Source organism: Pelodiscus sinensis, chromosome 2 (genome assembly GCF_049634645.1).
Source record: "Pelodiscus sinensis isolate JC-2024 chromosome 2, ASM4963464v1, whole genome shotgun sequence".
In the NCBI taxonomy this organism is placed as follows: domain Eukaryota; kingdom Metazoa; phylum Chordata; order Testudines; family Trionychidae; genus Pelodiscus; species Pelodiscus sinensis.
This window is the reverse complement of record NC_134712.1, coordinates 196,790,799-196,809,690: the sequence shown is the minus strand read 5'-3', so window position 1 is coordinate 196,809,690 and position 18,892 is coordinate 196,790,799. Positions and strand designations below refer to the sequence as shown.

The 18,892-nt window shown below is 37.0% G+C and overlaps 1 protein-coding gene across 1 annotated transcript in view; it reads right to left on the bottom strand.

Moving 5' to 3' along the window:
- SKAP2 (src kinase associated phosphoprotein 2) overlaps positions 1 to 18,892 on the bottom strand; it is a 158,691-nt gene that overhangs the window by 112,309 nt on the left and 27,490 nt on the right. The window contains exon 4 of the mRNA XM_075922173.1: positions 15,645 to 15,752. Coding sequence (XP_075778288.1) covers positions 15,645 to 15,752 — 108 coding nt within the window. The remainder of the gene's footprint in view (positions 1 to 15,644; positions 15,753 to 18,892) is intronic.

Sequence of the window (18,892 nt, the reverse complement as noted above, 5' to 3'; positions counted from 1 at the left end):
TGAGGTGGCTATCAGTAAGTAAATACAGTGATGATTATATTACCCATGTTAATATGCCCATAGTCCCTTTCTTGTAATATGAAGATCTGATCATGCACATTCTATATTTGTGTTAATAAGTGCACACACTTTAACATTCCCTAAGTCCCAAAATGTGCAATTTTTAAAATCTGTAAAATCTATTAGAGTGAGGTAATACCTCTTACTGAATCTATTTCTGCTGGTGAAAGAGCTTACAGAGTTCTTCTTTAGATTGCATGTATAAAATGTATGTGGATGTACCCACTATTTTCTTTAGTTATAAAAAGTTTAAAAATCTCTTTCAAATAGAAAATTATGCTAGTATATAATTTTTTGGAGTTTAACACTAATTCCATTGTTATAATTTTAACATGATGATATAAATGTATTAGATTTAAATTTTGAATAATACAAATATATTTTGGATAAACTGCTTTAAAACTATCTTTATTGAATGTCCATAAATCAAAGCAGTATTTATGCCAGCTGATCATATATTCCTGTACAATAACTTAAGCTACTGTACTTATTGTTTTGCAACACCGCAGTAATCAAATCAGCAACGTATTCATTGTTCCACTCTGTCATTCTGGAAACTTCCACCAGAGAAACTCAGACCAGGAATGAGAAAGGCCATTAAGCCATAAAAAAAAAGTTTGTTTTTTCCTGTCCTAGCCTCCTAAGACCATAAAACACGATAATCTCTTTCACAAATTGTCTTTTTGCACTTGTTTCTTTACTATTGGGGTTATAAATACCTTTGTCTTTTTCTGAGCAGACACATTTTCTTCTGTAAACTCACTTCCTGTGAAGCATTATGTTGCAATTTTCACACACTCTACTAATATATATCAGTTAATTTTAAAAATCTTATGACAAATAGAACAGCTCTCTCTATCATTATCATTTTAGTTAGATAAAATGAACCACTAGACTATCACTTTTGATTGGAAAAGGGTCTATTTCAAAATATAAACAAATTCTCTTCAGTAGTCCTGAACATACTTTGTTAGGCCGTAGTAGGGTTTTGCTATTTAAGTATGTGTATTGACAACATGTTAGCAAGATTATCCAGGATTTAAACTCTCACTTGTGTACACAAATTACATCAAACTTTTTCATGCAATAGCGCACCTAGTACAAGTTTACAAGAGACTAAATTGGTGGTAGTCTCTTCTACATAGCTAAGAATTCCTTTGTATGTCAATCAACAATAAAGTATTATTCTACTATAACAAAAGAAAAACCTTTGGAGGCAGTAGAGTTCTATGTGTTGTGCAAATGTGCAGTTGCTAAGAAGCAAATATGCCTCTCTTCTAATCAAATAGCCCAGCTCAGCAATGCTGCTGGCTTGGGGCAAGAAGCAAATTCCACCAGCCACAAACTTAGAAACAGTCTTGAATTATTTGTTGCTGACCGCTGGCTGAACCCTGTCCTGATGAGCACCATCACCATTAGCCACTTCTCTGTGTATTCCATCAACCAATAGCAATAGCAGCATGCTACAGCTCAGGCTCCAAGAAATTGATCAAACAGGGTAATGAGACTATTTCTTCGTGGAGGTTATTTTAAATGAATATAAATATTTTCTTTCTACATAATTTGCCACAAAAGGTCACAGAACTCCCTGTGATTCTAAAGAAAAATGTTGTAGTGTCCCCTTTACGTATTTGAGTTAGGATACAGCCAACAAACAATTCTGGGCATTTGTGATGATAGTGTAAATCTTAACGAGCTGGCATCCCAAACAACTGATTAGTTGCTACGTTTTATCTACAATTCCAGTAATAGATGAATAGCAGATATGATGCAATTTCAGAAAATCATGATTTACTAGTTTAAATCCCTTCATGGGAGAACATTCTCATGTAATAATATAATTCATCTATGGTATTATTTTAAAAACATAATTCATAGCATACACTTTTGTATCTACAGGTATTTAAAATTGGTATTATTGTAAATTATTTAGACAAAAATTAAATGCTTCTGTAGATTCTTCCTCTAACCAGACAGAGAGAAAATATGTTTATTATAGTTTCCATTTGAATCATTTCACTGACATAATTTAGATTCACAAATACCTGAACATTTATTCTTCTTCTTCAAGACTTTAAAAAAGTCTTCAGGTTTGATCTTTGCAAACTGGAACAGAATTATGACATATTTCCTTTCTTTTGCCCTGTTGAAGATCTCTGTTCTGATTATCTTCAGTACAGGTTAACATCTTTAGCAATATTAATAACTACTTTACACTGGTACAGACAATTTCAAAGTAACAGAAGTATTGAGACAGCATATTAAAGGTAACTTTTGAAAGTTACCATTGCCACCTGGATGATTATAAGAAAATCCATGCAACACAGCCTACTAAAAGGAATAATTTAGACTCATACCCAGAGAGGTGAATAAGATATTCATATGAAACACAAAGCATTTCAATAAATGCTGACTAAAAAAACCAAATGTATGAAGTACTAAAAATTATTTTTTCCTGTTTAAAGATAGCTTGTTCATGAAATCAGAAACACGTGTGTTTAGGAAAAAAACAAACGTGTTTAATGAGAATAATAAACTAAGTGATTAATTTTTATTATGATAAATATTGCAGTTCAAAGTTTTATTCTTTATAACGTGTCTGTTAATAAAGCAGGTTTCATGAAAATTTCTGAAACAGCAATAAAGGGAAAAAATTAAAGAAAGTAATGTAGTCTCTCATTTTCAAAGTTTCTGCTTAATATTTTCCCCTCATTCAAATACACTCCATTAAACCTATCTTCTCTGTTTATTAACACTACATATAGGTTTTATATGAGAACATATGAAACATATCCAGTGCCCAGGTTCTATGAGAGACTCAGATGTAATATTCAAATGAGCCACCAGTTCACAGAAATTTCTTTTTTAACAGGAAAAGGCATGTAACTGCTGCTCTATGATGAAAAAGGTATTGCTGTTGCTACGTTTATCCTAAAGTAGGAAACCTGTCACAGCTCAGAACTTTAAAATTCTTCTAGTCTAACCAAGAATTTATTATTTTAAAATATTTACACAAACATTCAAATGGACAGGTTGCATATTTAATTGAAGAGATTTAAAAAATGGAAAGAATAAGTTACTACTGTGCAGACTGCAAAAAGATAATTCAAAGGACTAATTTCAACATGCAAAAAAAGGAAATCCATAACCAAACGCTGTTTCTCTCAAATAAGCCCATGTTAAATCCTAACAATGTTGAGAGAGACGGTAAAGGTACATAAAATTATGAAAAACAAGCAGTTAAAAGAAAATTAACATCCAGGAGCCGAAGATGTCTCATCAACTCTCTAACATTTGACAAAAATCAGCAACAGCAGCAAAGAAGCCAACATACAACTTCTAGTGCCAGGGAGCCAGATGGCACTGCTGGAAAAATTATATCTACCAACTGACAGCTTGATCCCGTGATTATTGCCCAAGGGAAGAGAAAGAGGAAAACAAGGGGTTGTTCAGTGTGATGAAGTAAATCAATTATCACCAGCTCTCAACAGGATTTTCACATTATTTTAATAATGTGCTCTAAATATAATTCAAGTGAATATGGGAAATTTGGAAGATTCTAAATATTTGGGAGGAAAAGAATATTGAATGAAAGAAATATTTTCTTTTAGGAAAAAAAATCCTACTTCTATGCTGCAAAACATGGCATATATCATCTCCACATGAGACTTTGTAATTATGTGCTAGTTAACATGTAACTACAGAAAATTCATTTTCCAAATTAGTCACCCTAAAGACAATCATATGATTGCCCCCATAAATTTATTTGGTACTATTTTAAGGATTGGAAATACACAAAATAATAAACTATTTTAAATAAACCATGACTGAACAATGACTACCATACTGTGAAAATATCACAAAAACATTTTGAGTTAAAACATACATTTATAATCTTTGCAATAATAAATGTTTTTTTTAATCTATTATTGGAAAAATGTAAATTCCTCCTCCAAAACCTAGTTTTAGAATTAACAGACATTTCTGACGTACTATACAGGAACATGCCATTTAAAATTTAAGATGAAATAAGTTAGCTTTTTCACCTTTGAATAAGCATACGCCAACAAGAAATCCCAAATCACTGGTCAGCAGCAAAACTAACATATACATTTTTACTAGTTTTTCCCCCTTTTTAAAATCAATAAGGATGAAATTTTGCCTCACTGAAGTCAATGGCAATCCTCTCTGACCTCTTTCCCATGCAACTGCAAAGATGACATTACTTACTTGTGCCCATGATTAAGAGGCAGAGTGACTTACCTGTGATCAACAATATAATGGGAAATATAATGGACCGCCTCATTTCACCTATTTTCTTCATCAGGTTCTTTACTTCTATTCTTGGTCCTATCTTCCTGTTAGTCTCTTCCTACCATTATGGTATACCTGGTTCACGCATCCCTCTGCCTAATCTAAGGCTATGTTTAGACTGCACAGTTTTTCTGGGATATCTCTGGAATCTCGGAAAAAATATGCTGCGTCCAAGGAATGCGTCCACTTTTTCTGAACAATTTCTAAAAAACTCAAAGCATTCTTTTGTCATCCCTGTAATCCTCAGATGAAGAGATATGTCAAAAGAGGAGGTTTTTCCAAAATTTGGTCCCGTGTAGCTAGGACAAATTTCAGAAAAGCCTCTTCCGAAAGAAAAGCGGAAAAAGATATGCAAATGGCAGTTCACAATTTGCGTATCTTTTTCTGACTTTTCTTTGCAGTCTAGACATAGCCTTAGCCACCTGCCCTCACCCTCATTCAACACCTTCATTCCTTGCTTCTTGGATGGATTAGTGGATAGAGCACAGGTGACAGTCAACTATACATAAATTAATTTATCACATTGGTTATATTCTAGAGAACTGGTGTGTGTTCATAGATGTGATAACACACACACACACACACACACACACACGAGTTCAGAATTCTACTACACCAGGTATTAAACAAAAAACCATTTCTTAACATGCCTAAGACATCTCTTGAGAGTTATATTTAGAGGTTGTGATGCTCTTACCATGAAAAATAGCTACAAGCTTAGATGGACAGGGGAGCATCACAGAGTGAGCATCAGGAGAATCTTCTTTGCTTCCCCATTTCTTCTCTAATTCCTGAACAAAAAAGGCTGTATATTGACTAAGGCAGGAGGACAGGAAAGGCTAGATTGGACTGTGGGGGGGGAGGCTTTCCACAATCAATTGATTCCTGCTTTAATTGCCCTCCAAGCAGATGACTAATGTAACCCCCTTCCCCAATGCCTGCTAAGCAGAAGTCCACCTCATATTCTGTTGTTTTCTCCTTGCTGTGGGGGAAACCTGGAGAGGCCCAAGCATTGCTATTTCCCATCATCCCCAGGCAGCATAGAAGGCTTATGATGTATAAAATCACTCCCAACAATGCAGCAGAAGACATAAAAGTAGCAGAGGACATATCTGCTTCCTTAATAACAAGGAGCAGCAGACTTCACTCCTCCATTATCTCAGAATGCTAGGGAAGCAGTAAACTATTAAACCACCTCACCAACTGGAAAAGTGCAAAACAGTTCCCCACACCAGGATGCCACTGTAGGGAGTAGAGATGTGAAACTTAAACTGGTAAGCATCACCCTTAACATGTGATGCTTACTGGTTCCAGATAACTGATCAAGTCGAAGCAGCTCCTTGCCTGCCACAGGCAGGGAGCTGCTCTAGCCCTACAAGACCTGCCAGAGACAAGGGCTGTTGCAGCCATGTGGAACAGCTTCTATCGTAACAACCATGGGCTGAAGCAGCTCCTGCCTCCATCGGGGTGGGAGGGGCAGCTCCAGCCCAGCATCAGTGGATGGAGGGGAGCCACTCCCACCCAGCCAGGCTGAAGCAGCTTTGCCCCACCTACTCCCTCTAATTGGTTAGCTGGGTAAACATCATGTTTAATGTCATCTCTGCTGGATTCCAGAAGCAAGAGAGATCAGGAGGAAAGTGGGAATTGGCCCTCAATTACTTCTTGGCAGTGAGAAGAGGGAGCAAAAGGATGAACATCCACTCTTCTACAGAGGGCCTTGAGCTCCTATGCATCACTTAAAGACAGAATCCATAACGAACATAGCTTTCATGTCTCACTAAAAGGCCACCTCTAATTTAGTTCATTTTACTTCAATTACTACAAACAAAAATAAAACTGGGAAACATGGGAAATAAAACAGGGAAAACATGAAGACAGAATGGGAAACGGTAATACAATGTGATTAATTTCCACAAAGATTAAATCAAAAACATATATGTTGCTGCATTCTATTCTTCAATTACACTATTCTATATATAAAAAAAATCAAATCCTAGAATTTGAAAAAGAGGGTACACAGACTACAGTTATTTAGAATTTGGATATTCTATTTGGAGGTTGGTTGAATCTGGGTAACTGTCTCACTTGTGCTGAAAACCTCAAACAATGCAGCAAATATCAAGTAACTATAAGCAAGCAACCCCAGTGTCACCTCTCCCTCCCTCCCTCCCTTCCTTTCTCCCTCCCCCCCCCCCCCACACACACACACACACAAAGAGTAAGTGTTAGGGGGAATAGCGGGATTTATATTTGATAAGGCATTTTTAAATGATAAATACAAATACTTTAGAACCATCAAATTATGCACATTTGTAGTAACCATATGGGATTACCATTAAACCACAGGAAGGAAAAAACTGTTACATTCACTTGTTGCAATTTCACTTTAACTTTATTGTAATCTCCTAGGGTATGTCTACACTACCCTCCTAATTCGAAATAGGAGGGTAATGTAGTCATACCGCAATTGCAAATGAAGCCCGGGATTTGAATTTCCCGGGCTTCATTTGCATAAAGCCGGCCGGCGCCATTTTTAAATGCCGGCAGTTCGAACCCCGTGCCGCGCGGCTACACGCGGCACGGAGTAGCTAGTTCGGATTAGGCTTCCTAATCCGAACTAGCTACTCCGTGCCGCGTGTAGCCGCGCGGCACGGGGTTCGAACTGCCGGCATTTAAAAATGGCGCCGGCCGGCTTTATGCAAATGAAGCCCGGGAAATTCAAATCCCGGGCTTCATTTGCAATTGCGGAATGACTACATTACCCTCCTATTTCGAATTAGGAGGGTAGTGTAGACATACCCCTACTGACATGGACTAGGTCACTTAACTATTTGTAGAACACCTAGAACAAGAGGGTCCTACTCATGACTGGGACCTCTGAGCACTACCATAAATTAAACAAGAAATCACTACAGAATATTCCAAGTAACATATGTGATAATGTCTGTATTGGCTATTCCATTAAAGTCTATAGAGCCATTGGCATGAGATAGTATGACAGTTTAAAATAATTTATATAATATTTAACATCCCTACTGGAAAGTTATATCGGTTAAGTGATTAGTTGATTAACCTCATGAATTCTTATTGGTTACTCGACTATTCTTAAGTCCATGGGGTGGGCCAGCAGCCAGTGCACTTTGGCCCCACTCCCAAGGAACCCCCTGCCACTCCGTGCTATTTAAAAAAAGCTCCCCCGCAAGGGCCGACTACTTGATAGAGGCGGCAGCACAGGGTGGCAGAAACCCCTGTCCATTAGCGTGTAGTCCAGGGGTTGGCAACCTACGGCACCGATTTGCAGCGGCATTCGTGGTAGTAGCTCAGCCCCACCACTCCTCCCTGACACAACTACAGGAGCCCTCCCTCTTCCCTAGCAGCAGGTGCGGCTGAGGTGGAAGGAGGCAGCACTGTGGCTGAGGTTCCTCAGTGGAACCACCGACCTCTGGGGCTGGCCAAGGACCATGTGGCCCCATAGCGGCGTCTCTGGGGCCAGCCCAGGAATACATGGCCATGGCAGTGGGCCTCTGGAGCCAGCCACACAGCATGGCCACAGTAGTTGCTGCAAGGGAGCACGAAGCCAGGTATCTCCCCTCATGCCCAGACTCCCACACCCCAGTCTCCCTCACTTACTCCCCTCCTTCCACCAAGACTCCACACTACCAGCTTGCTCCGACACCCTCCATGGTTCCTGCAACCTTTGCTCCTGGCCAGACACCCTATCACCAACCCTGTTCCTGTATCCACCATTGCTCCTGCACCACCACCCCCCCCCCACTTTGCTCCTGCACCCTCCACCTGGCCACATACCCCACCTCCCACCCAGACTCTGCACTCCATCTCTACCCACTCACTGGCAGCCCTGTCTCACACACTAAACCCCTCATTTTTGTCCCTACCCCAGAGCCTAAAGGGGTCTAAAAAATCCTCTAACTCCAGAACCCTAGAAAAATAAATCTGGTCTATGGGAAACCCTGAACTCAATCCTCCCTGTCCTTTCCTCTCACCCTATGAAGCTGGAGCGTAAGAGGAGTGAGGTGTCTCAGTTGGTGGCCACATCAATGAAGGTTGGGGGGTTTTTGGAGTTTTTTTGTTTCTCACTTGTGTGGACCCCAAATGATTTTTCTGAGAGTCATTGACCCCTCCCCCCCGTAAATTCGAACACTTCCCCTAATTTCAATTCCTGAGGAGGCTACTGGCTGCCCTTTCCCTCAACATGCAGATCTGTAAATAGAAGTGAATAAGTTAATCTTGGCACACTTCTTCTGAAAGGTTGCCGACTCCTGGTGCATTCTATAGCATTAACCTATAAGCTTTTGCTTATCGGTTAATCAACTATACTATTACATCCCTACTTTCCAGTCTACACTGGACCTCTTAATTATACTAGAATCTCCCTTTAAGTCTTTTTTTAATCCAACAGGTAGGTGATTTAAGATTGAAATAATAATCTTTTTCATACATGTAAGTTAGGTGAAGGGCAAAAGACCCAATGCCATTTCTGCTTTTCCAGTATTGAGGCAAAATCTTGGCTTCACTAAAGCCAAGGGAAGTTTTGCCATTGACTTCAATGGAGCCAAGATGCCAGCTCAGCTTTTGTTCCACACTCAACTGTCCCTCTTCCCCTACATGACTAGGTTTAAAATCAATAGAAATGTTACCTACTTCACATGCAAGCTTTTGTTTATTTCTTGCTTCTCTAATGATTCTTTCAGGATACCTCATGTGATACAGTCATTGCTAATGATTCTGTAGATGCTTTTCTGCCAACTTAGTCCTGCCTACAGGATCTATATCATTTTATGATGTCTAGTGCATCTTCTTTAAGGTTTTAGACAGGATTTTCCCACCACAACCACCACCAGAAAAGGAACTGGGGACTTTATTTCATACTAACACTCATTCTATGACCAGATTTATTTTTCTAACATCTCTCTTTCTAACTTGATGTTGCTTTAGTTAGGGATTTCTGAGCATTACATATTTTATTATAACCTCCTGTTCATCATGTTGTACATTCCAGTCTGTTTTATCCACCCGCTTCTTCAAGGTTCTTAATTTGGATAGACACTGCCTCAAATGTTCCTTGCTAGAGAAAACACTTGAGATTGTGGAACTAAGGTCCTCAAAGTCACAACTTAACTAATTCGTTTCTGATATAGTTCTGCTCTAAAGCACTCAGCATAGTACAGGCAGCATGGGTCTGATTCAACTCCCACTGAAGTCAATGAGAGTCTGAGATTGATATTCTCCCATTTAATGAGTATATTTTCATCTCAAAACATCTTAGACTCATAGGACGTTGAAAGTAATATATTTGAAAGTCTATTAACTTTTTTGCCCAGAAGTCCTCAGAAATACAGAATTACATAGCATTATACCTAGCAATACATAATCATTTCTCCAGAACACAGCATCTGTAGCAGACATTGCGAAATGGTCTAATATCCTCTTCGACTCAACCATATAAATGCTACTATTTAATAAGATTACCCACATGTACCATGGATAATAAGCTAAAGAATTATATTTCAGCCACAATTCAGACAACAGCTCTCTCAGAAACAAAATTATTGGATCAAAATTAAGTGGTACCATCATTCCTCATTTCTGATGAAGCTAGAGAGGGATCATCCTCTCCTACACTATTTTTTTATCTCCCACAGTGAAGAGGAGAAGGGTGGCCTTCCATGTTTATTCCCTCTATTCGGCAGACAAGAGTACACAAATGGTATTGAGGGAGAAGACCATTCCCTCTTACTTGTCACTTACTTGCCATGCCCTAAGTAAGGGACTGTTTGAAGCAAAGTTTTCCCCCAATTGGAGTACAGAGTTAAAGGCCAACACATGCGCACACGCAGACATACATCTCTTCTCACTTGAGAGAAGACGGCCAATCAGGCCTCACTCATTTTCCTTTGCATTAATGAACTGCAATCTTTCAAATCATACCTAATCAACCTGAAATAATTAAATGAGAAGAAGAACAAGAATAGACTTCTATTTTCTTTGTAGGACGACTATTCTGGGTAGGTGGAATAACAAGTTAAGAAGGAATAACCATACTCTTTAGCTTGAAGCTAAGAGCATAACAATCATTCTGTCTCCTCAATTGCAGATCTGATAACTAATCCATTAGACCAATGCTAGTAAATACCCGGTGCTTTCCTTCCGCACAATGACCAATCACCAGCTAAAGATCAGTTGGATGAAAATACTAATATAGGGCCAATAAAAATATTTCAAGAGAAAAGAGAACAGAAAAAATCTTAACTGTATTTTCTATTCTCCAGCTCCTGTTAAACTAGTTACTAATACTGTATTATTTAAAGCATTCCTGTTATGAAACACGGGGTTTTTTTGCTAAATAGCGTAACCCAAAAAAGAAACTCAGTAGGAAAAGAGTTAAAAGAAAAAGGAAAATAAATTAATGTACATCATGCACTTCAAGGAAAAAAGCTCCCTTGGGAATTTGAGTTCTCTAAACTCACTACCTTCTAGCATGAAGGTATTATAGGTCTCTTTATCCAAAAATGCTTCCATAACTATGTTATGGGGGGAAAATGAAGCAATTGTGACCCCATAAATCTCTCAAAATAAAATATAAAAATATTAAGTGTATCATTATTCATTGTTACCTTCACAATCTAAAATGCTATATGAAAGTGAAATACAGAAATATTATGAACACAAGTAAAATAGTAATCCCAAATCCAAAAACTTAGGCTGACTCAAGCATGCATTTTAGAATTTTTATGTTCAGCACCACGAGTTTCATGTTGTAGTAGGGGAGAGATGCATTGGCTTTTTTCAGCAAAAATATGTAATAAAGCACATAGGGTAAGATGGTGATAGTAACCAGACTCCAAGACTGTCAGAATTTATTCTGACAAAAAACAAACAAACCCGCACCCCACAATATACTCAGTTTATTTGCCTTCCACACCTTCAAATCATCACCAGCCACACATTTATTACTCTGTTCTTGTTTTCCAACTCAAATTGATTTTTCTAGCCCAGGTCTATTGCACTATTTAAGGTGCTTCAATTAAAATGGCATATTTTATTCATGATTACATCTAAATATTATGATTATAAGGATCATGTAGCGTCTTTAGAGAAGACACATTTTCAATATTTCTTTCAGCCTCCTGCACCTCAAGGCAACATTTCTAGTTTGTCATCCACAAAAATGACTATGGCCTAAATTGCTCCAAATTTTGCACAATCCATTGAGATCTTTTTAAACCTTACATTGATTGAGAGATCAGGTTCATGCCCCCTGAAGGTGAGAAGCTAAAAATGGATAGATCTCCTTTCAGGCTTGAAAGTACATTTTCACATCTTTGTGCACGCCCTAATGTAATTTCAGGTAGTCTAAAGCATTATCACCTCCACCAGGGACAAACAAATGAAGGAAGTGCCCCAGAACATTCCCTTCATCTGAACTGAATAAGCAACCTACCATGCAACAGAAATATAGGTATATCAGAGTTTTGTTTTAAAAAAAATTAAATAGCATATCTATAGATTACCTTACCAAAATTATAAAAAATTAAAACTTTAAATAGCCTGAGATACTTTAGTAGTTTCAAACTCCACTGAACTAATTTTAACTAATAAAAAAAAAATCCACATTTGTGGTACTGACTTTTCTCCATTTGGTGTCCCAGTGCATGAAAAAAAAACTATTTCCTAAAAATGAAAAACATTTTTTAATTTAAGAATTATGTTCTGAAGTTGGTGCTTTTTTTTAAAAAACACACACAAACACACACCAGAAAGTACAGACTTACTATTTTGATTTGTAAGTATTTTAACATGTCTTGGTTTCCTTCTGTAACTCAGCTGTAACCCACCACAACAAAATTTCAAAACAGATGTACATAGAGTAAGAAATTACAAGGTGCAACATTGTTATACAACCTACTATACAAAAACAGGTCATTTAAGTTACAAGAAAGCCAGTCATCAATAAATGAAAAAAAATACCCCACTCAAAAATCAATTATCTTGAGTCTTTTGTATAGAGACGTAGTACACCTTTCAGGCAACTGGTATTAATGAGAAGACATGACTATAGAATCTCCATCTGTTTTTCTGACAAAGCTGTGACTACTCCAGTCTCTCATTGAAATTCCATTAATCTGGTGCACCAGGGTCCAATGCGAAAATCAAAACTCCATCTAACCCGTTATCAGCTCACAATAACCTACAAGTGAACTCTGCCTGTTAGCACACAGCAAGTTATGATTTTGCTATCAGTCAGCCTGTTAGCCAATAAAAAAAAAAATCAGGTTAGGAACATAGTGCCTGGCAGGGTTTTTTTGTTTTGGTTTTGCGGGTGCTTTTTTTTTTTTTTTTTTTAATCCTCTTTCAGTTTCTGCAGGGTGTTTGGACCTTCTGAGTCTATGCATTATTCTCCTTCATTGTGATTTAATTGCTGCCAGCAATCAAGTCAAAGCATCACTGAAGTGTGCTTGAATTTCATTAGAAGATATAACTTATGCTACTTTCCTACAGTACCTAATAAACCATAAAGAAACCAAAACACATATGGCTTGAGGGAATAACTGGAAAATTAGGTGGCCATTTGGGAACTGAGTGAACTTTTGAACCAGGGGAACATAGAAAAAGAAATATTAAAAGGAAAGACAGACTTAGAATGCACACAGAGATGTGGGGGCTGACCTTTTCAGTACCTAGAAAATTACATTAGCATTATGAAAAATACATATCATGTTTAGAGTTTATAATCCATCAAAGTTTAGATACTTTGTTAGTGCCTACCATAAGGTAAAAGTCAAAAGGACAAAGTAACAATCAGATTTGACAAAAGGCCTTTTGGTGACCTGGACTAATTTAGTTATACTGTACTTATTGTTAAATGGATTATCTTTCTTGTAATTAATATAACATTAGATAAATGTCACACACGCAAAAACAGGAGTTTACAATATTGCAGAGTAAATAAAATAACCCTCCAGCTACAGATAATTATTAGTATATCTTTACAATTATATTTTTAGAGGAATACTAAGAAATCTGACCTTAGTATCTTTAGAAAACATGCAAGTCTTAAATTATTTATTGTAATGCTTAAGCACATAAATGTAACAATGTTGCATTACATAATTATTTAACTACAGTTCAGTAGAAGAATGATCCTTGAAGTTAAATAGAGAACATTTCTGAATTTAAGTTAGGCTCTAATTCCATACAGAATAAGCCTTTATCCTGCAACTGGAGATGCACGATGAGATTTTTACACCTGACGGACTCCTATTTAAATAAATTGGGCTCAAAACAGGAGCATGCCCATTAAGTTACATGACTGCAGCTTTAGGGTCCTAAATATAAGTAGACTGGTTTCTGAAAGGATTGAGTACCCACAAATCCATGTCAATGAGAGCTGCAGGCACTCAGCATCTTTTAAAATCAGGCCACCGTTTAGGTTCCTAAACACAAATTTGCAAGACCAAGTCTAGGCTGCTAGATTTGAAAATATTGGGCTACGTTTTGAAATTCAATTATCTTTAAAATGAGCTACTGCACATGAACGACTCAAGGAAATTATCAAATGTTTATGGACCAAGTCCATCATTTTACTCACTTCTGACTTGGTCAAATCTCTAAAATGATCAATAGCACCAATTTCATCTTAAACTATATCATCTTATACTAGCCTAAAAAATATAACTATGTTCAATCTAATTATCAAAGAATTTTGAAAATTGATTATTACAGTAATATCTATGCATTGACTCTAATAATTACAACTTCCAAAAGATGCTAAATTCATTATCTGTATGTCCAAATTGATATGACATTAGCATTGATCAACAATTCATTGTTAAATTTTGTCAAACTTCTGTCTTTTTCTTAACTGTAGAGCTTCGATATATATCCATTTTCTCTGCCAAAAACTAGATAATTTTGACATATCTTTTGTAGCAGCTTTAAGCTTAACATATCATAAGATATAACCACAAAAATGGAAACTTCAATTTATACTTTGGAAAATTAATTTAGATTTTATGTAAGCCATACCCTATCTGACTTAATTATCCTATGAACGGAAAACAAAGAGTTTATTTTTGTTTTTTTAAATAAAATTTCTATATTTGCCAAAATGCAGAACTAATGCAACTTAAATACACGATTACTGCTGCATGGTTTAACAAAGTTGTGTGTATAAAGAAAATGTCATTATTCAGAATCAGCGGTTAGAAGGTTTATCACTTATGCATGTACTTGACTTATCCCTGTTCTGCAATAGACATAATTTTATACCTCATAAAAGCAATTTATGTTTCCAACGGGAATAATCTGGATAACATAAAATGTGGAGTGCTATGTTGCGGGAAGCATATTTTCATTCTGCAATTGTATTCTGAGATGGAGCTGCACAGTTTGATCATCATATCATGGCAGAAAACATCATTCACTTCTAACTTTCAGTGCCACAAATTAATAAAGATAGTTAATTCATTTCTATATGTATTTAATTTATAACCATATATTACTCATACAAGGTTTTTATATTACATGTAAAAACAAATTGATCTCAAAAAAATGAAAGCTATTATAAAGCAAGCTTAATTCTTGCAATATTCAGTTGTTCATATCTTCCTTGTATTTATAATGCTAAAGTTGAGTGTTTATGTACTTTTCAACACAGGACAGAATGAAAACAGCTATGGGCAAGGTTTTTTTAAATTCAAAAAGAGAAGTCAAACTAAACATTTATATAAAGAAAACAATCTACATAAGACAGTCTTAATGTGAAGAAGCATTGTAGGAATAATTAATATTTTATGAACTTGTTCTGCATGAAGTTTGAAGAAAAATAAACTGTTTCATTATTTATAAAATAAATAATACAGCAAACCATTAAGTAGCACAATAAAAATTAAGCAAGAATCTGATAACACTGAATTAATAAACAATTTGTTACTGTGAATATTCACATACTGCTTTACTCACTGATCTATCTTTAAAAAAATTCTACAGAAGAGTTTTCATTATCAAAAAACATGAGTAAAAAGTGTGCACTTATGACAGGTTCACTATCGTTTTAGCACCACTAGAGAGAGCTCTTCAGTTCCTTAAAGGTTCTTGTAAAGGTAAGAAAACTGTCCAGCTGTCTGCTGATGCCTATCTGTTTATCAGGTTTCCTACCCTAACAACACCCTAATCAAGAGGATCAGATTGCATGGGTTTGTAACAAACTTGCAAATCTAGGGCATTCTAAAATAAACAGAGTCACATACCATCAGAGGGTGCTTCGTCGTCTTTATCATATCGTTCAGACGCTAATGAAAGATCATCAGGAGGTGAAGGGAAAGAGCCCTCAGTCTCCTCCTCATCTTCCAATTCTCCTGCAAGAGTCAAAATGAGACCATTGGTTAATAACTGTCTTCTTCTGACATAAAAATAATTAATTCTGAACACAGAGACATACCAATTCTTTGATAAAAACAATGATTTCAAGTCGTATTTTAAATTAAACTGAACAAAGTCAGGGTCCTATTGTTCTCTTAATTTCACTTCACGCACCTCTGAATACTAAAATATGGACATGCATACTGGTGCTCCAAAGCTACATTTTAATTGGCTAAGTGGGACTTTTTAATGATGTCATATTAACAATCGCGCCCCCCACTCCCACCCCCAATGGTGCACAGCTGGAGCTTCATCAGTTAAAAAACACCACCACCAAAAGCCCTGCTACACACCAAAACTGTGGCTGAGGGCAGAAACTAACAGAAAAAGACAGACAGCCTGAAGATAGAAGGAGAAGAGAGTGTATTTGGGGAAAAAGAAGAAAGCCATCAGCTATCTCTTTCCCAGAAAGACCAAACTGTATTTTCAGCAACATTTTGTGTATTTCAGCATGCTTTCAATTTGTATTTTCCTCAACTACTAACTACTTTTCAAAGTATAAGGATACAGCTTTCCACTAAAAGTATTTTTAAAGGTAGTTTTCCTTTTCCTCTTGAAATAAAAAAAAATGGAGTCACACTTAAATAGCACTCAATTACAACTGTATGTGTACACCACAGAGCTCTGTAAGGGTGCTCTCAGGGAACTAATGGCCTCAAATACACCTGAGCAATTCATCACAGCTAACTAATGTGCATGCCATGTTGGGTCTTATAGCTATAATGAAGGAAGGGGAGAGAGTATTACATGTGGTTTTCATTTATATTATGCAAAAATGAAGTCTTCTTCCCAAAATATGATAGGTTTAAAAATATACCAACTATGCAAAGAGAATGAGAAGAGTTAAATGTATCAGAGAACGTAGAAAAAGGATCGCTCTTTCAAAAAGTGTTTAAACCTTATAAAAATTGAGTGGAAAAACTTAAACAACTAATAGTCTTGCAGCACCTTAGAGACTAACAAAACATGTAGATGGTATCATGAGCTTTCATGGGTACAACTCACTTCTTCAGATGAATGGAGTTATTGAAGGTCCAGTTTCTAAATAAATAGGGGATGGAGGGAAGAGAAGTAAAAAAGAAATAAGGGAAAAGAAATAGTCAATTAGAGTGTCCACGCTGCATGAAGCTGATAGAGAAGGTACTAATTGTTCTTAAGTACCCACTGTTAGTTTTTTTTATGGCATTAGGATATGGAATGAAGCGGGCCATCCAGCCAATGTCTTTACTCATACCTCTCTTATAGGAGTGATTAAAACGGAAACGGTCAGACAAATTTAAACTTTGCCACTGACATTAGGATAGAGAAAACATACCTGAACTTCCTCTGAGGTCATGATTGTATTACCCACTATGCATCAATACTTTATTAATGTATTTATATGTAAATAAAATAACATTGAATATGTATGAAAAGACTTGACTTGGGAGTTAGCAGGAAGCACCTGTGTTAATATCTGATACCCACATTCAGATGCACCATCATTCTAAACCTCATTAGTGTCGATACAATAATACTTATGTGTCTAAGATTTGGGATTTTCTTCAGAAAGAGTGTTGTGCAGACATCATATTCATCTTTGACAGAAAATTCATGGGATAAAATGTGAGCATGTACATTAATAAAAGTCAGAGTACCACAGCATTTCTGGACTGATAAATAAGACAATGAAAACATTTCATACATGTAAGATTGCCATAAGGAACAAGGAGAAAAATTGTCCTTGTTAACCTCTGAGGACAGGACAAGAAGCAATGTGTTTAAATTGCAGCAAGGGAGGTTTAGGTTGGACATAAGGAAAAACTTCCTAACTGTGAGGATGGTTAAGCACTGGAATAAATTACCTAGGAAGCAGTGGAATCTCCATCACTGCAGATTTTAAAGAGCAGGTTAGACACCGTCCTGTCAGGGATGGTGCTTGGTTCTGTCATGGGTGCAGAGGATTGGACTAGGTGATCTCTTAAGGTCCCTTCCAGTCCTACAATTCTATGATTTCTAGGATTCCATATAGAAGGGATGTTTCTCTACCATTTTACCTCCCACCTAGCATTCAATGCTTTCTATTCCTTAAGATGGACTTGCAGCACACAAACTGGAAGAAATAGTGGCACTATTTGTCCAAAAACAGTGCAAATTAAATTACCTTCAGGTCCTATGAGAGTCTTTTTCCCTAGGTTTTTAATTGGAAAGCCTGGTATAAGAGGAAGAGAAGTTGAAGGTGGTGAATATTTGAAAGGGAGGTTGACTTGATCCTTTCGGTTTCCAGGGTTGCTAATAGTGGGTAATATTGAGTTATGCTGATGCTCTCTAGTTATGTCAGGACTAGGGATGTAAAATCCTGTTTAAAATTTTAAACTATATGAGCCCACCACACTATACGACGCCACTGGCAGGGGGCTGATCTGGCCCAGCTAGGTAGGAGTGCCCCCCACCTGTGGTGCGATATGGGGTAGGTCTGAGTAGGTTCTCTCTGGTCGGGCCAGGCGCTGATTGACCGGTAACCCCAGCAAGCATGCCGGTAGGGCAATGCTTACCGAGAACCAGTTAACCCTTTACATATCTAGTCAGAGCACTGCTTTTAATGTATTTTCAAGTTATGTCATGGGCTTCTATTTGTTCCATTTGTATAAATGCTAAAAAGCATCTGAATAGAAATCCTTAGAGAAAATACTTTTACATAGTGTCTAAGTTGTATTAAGTGAATGAGAGAAAGAGAGAGAAACACAAAGGCTGTGTCCAGACTGCAGGGTTTTTTCAAAAAAAGTAGCCTTTTTTCGAAAAAACACTTCACCTGCGTCTAGACTACAGACGCGTTCTTTCAAAATTAAATCGAAAGAACGTTGCTTTTCTTTTGACGGTGGTACTCCTCATCTCACGAGGAATAACGCCTTTTTTCGACAGTGCTCTTTCGAAAAAAGGCGCTATGTAATGCAAACTGTGCTTTTTCGAAAGAGAGCATCCAGACTGCCTGGGTGCTCTTTCGAAAAAGCGGCTTGCAGTCTAGACGCTCATTTTCAAAAGAGGCTTGAAGTCTAGACGTAGCCAAAGTGTAAGCACATATACTTGCTCTGCATAT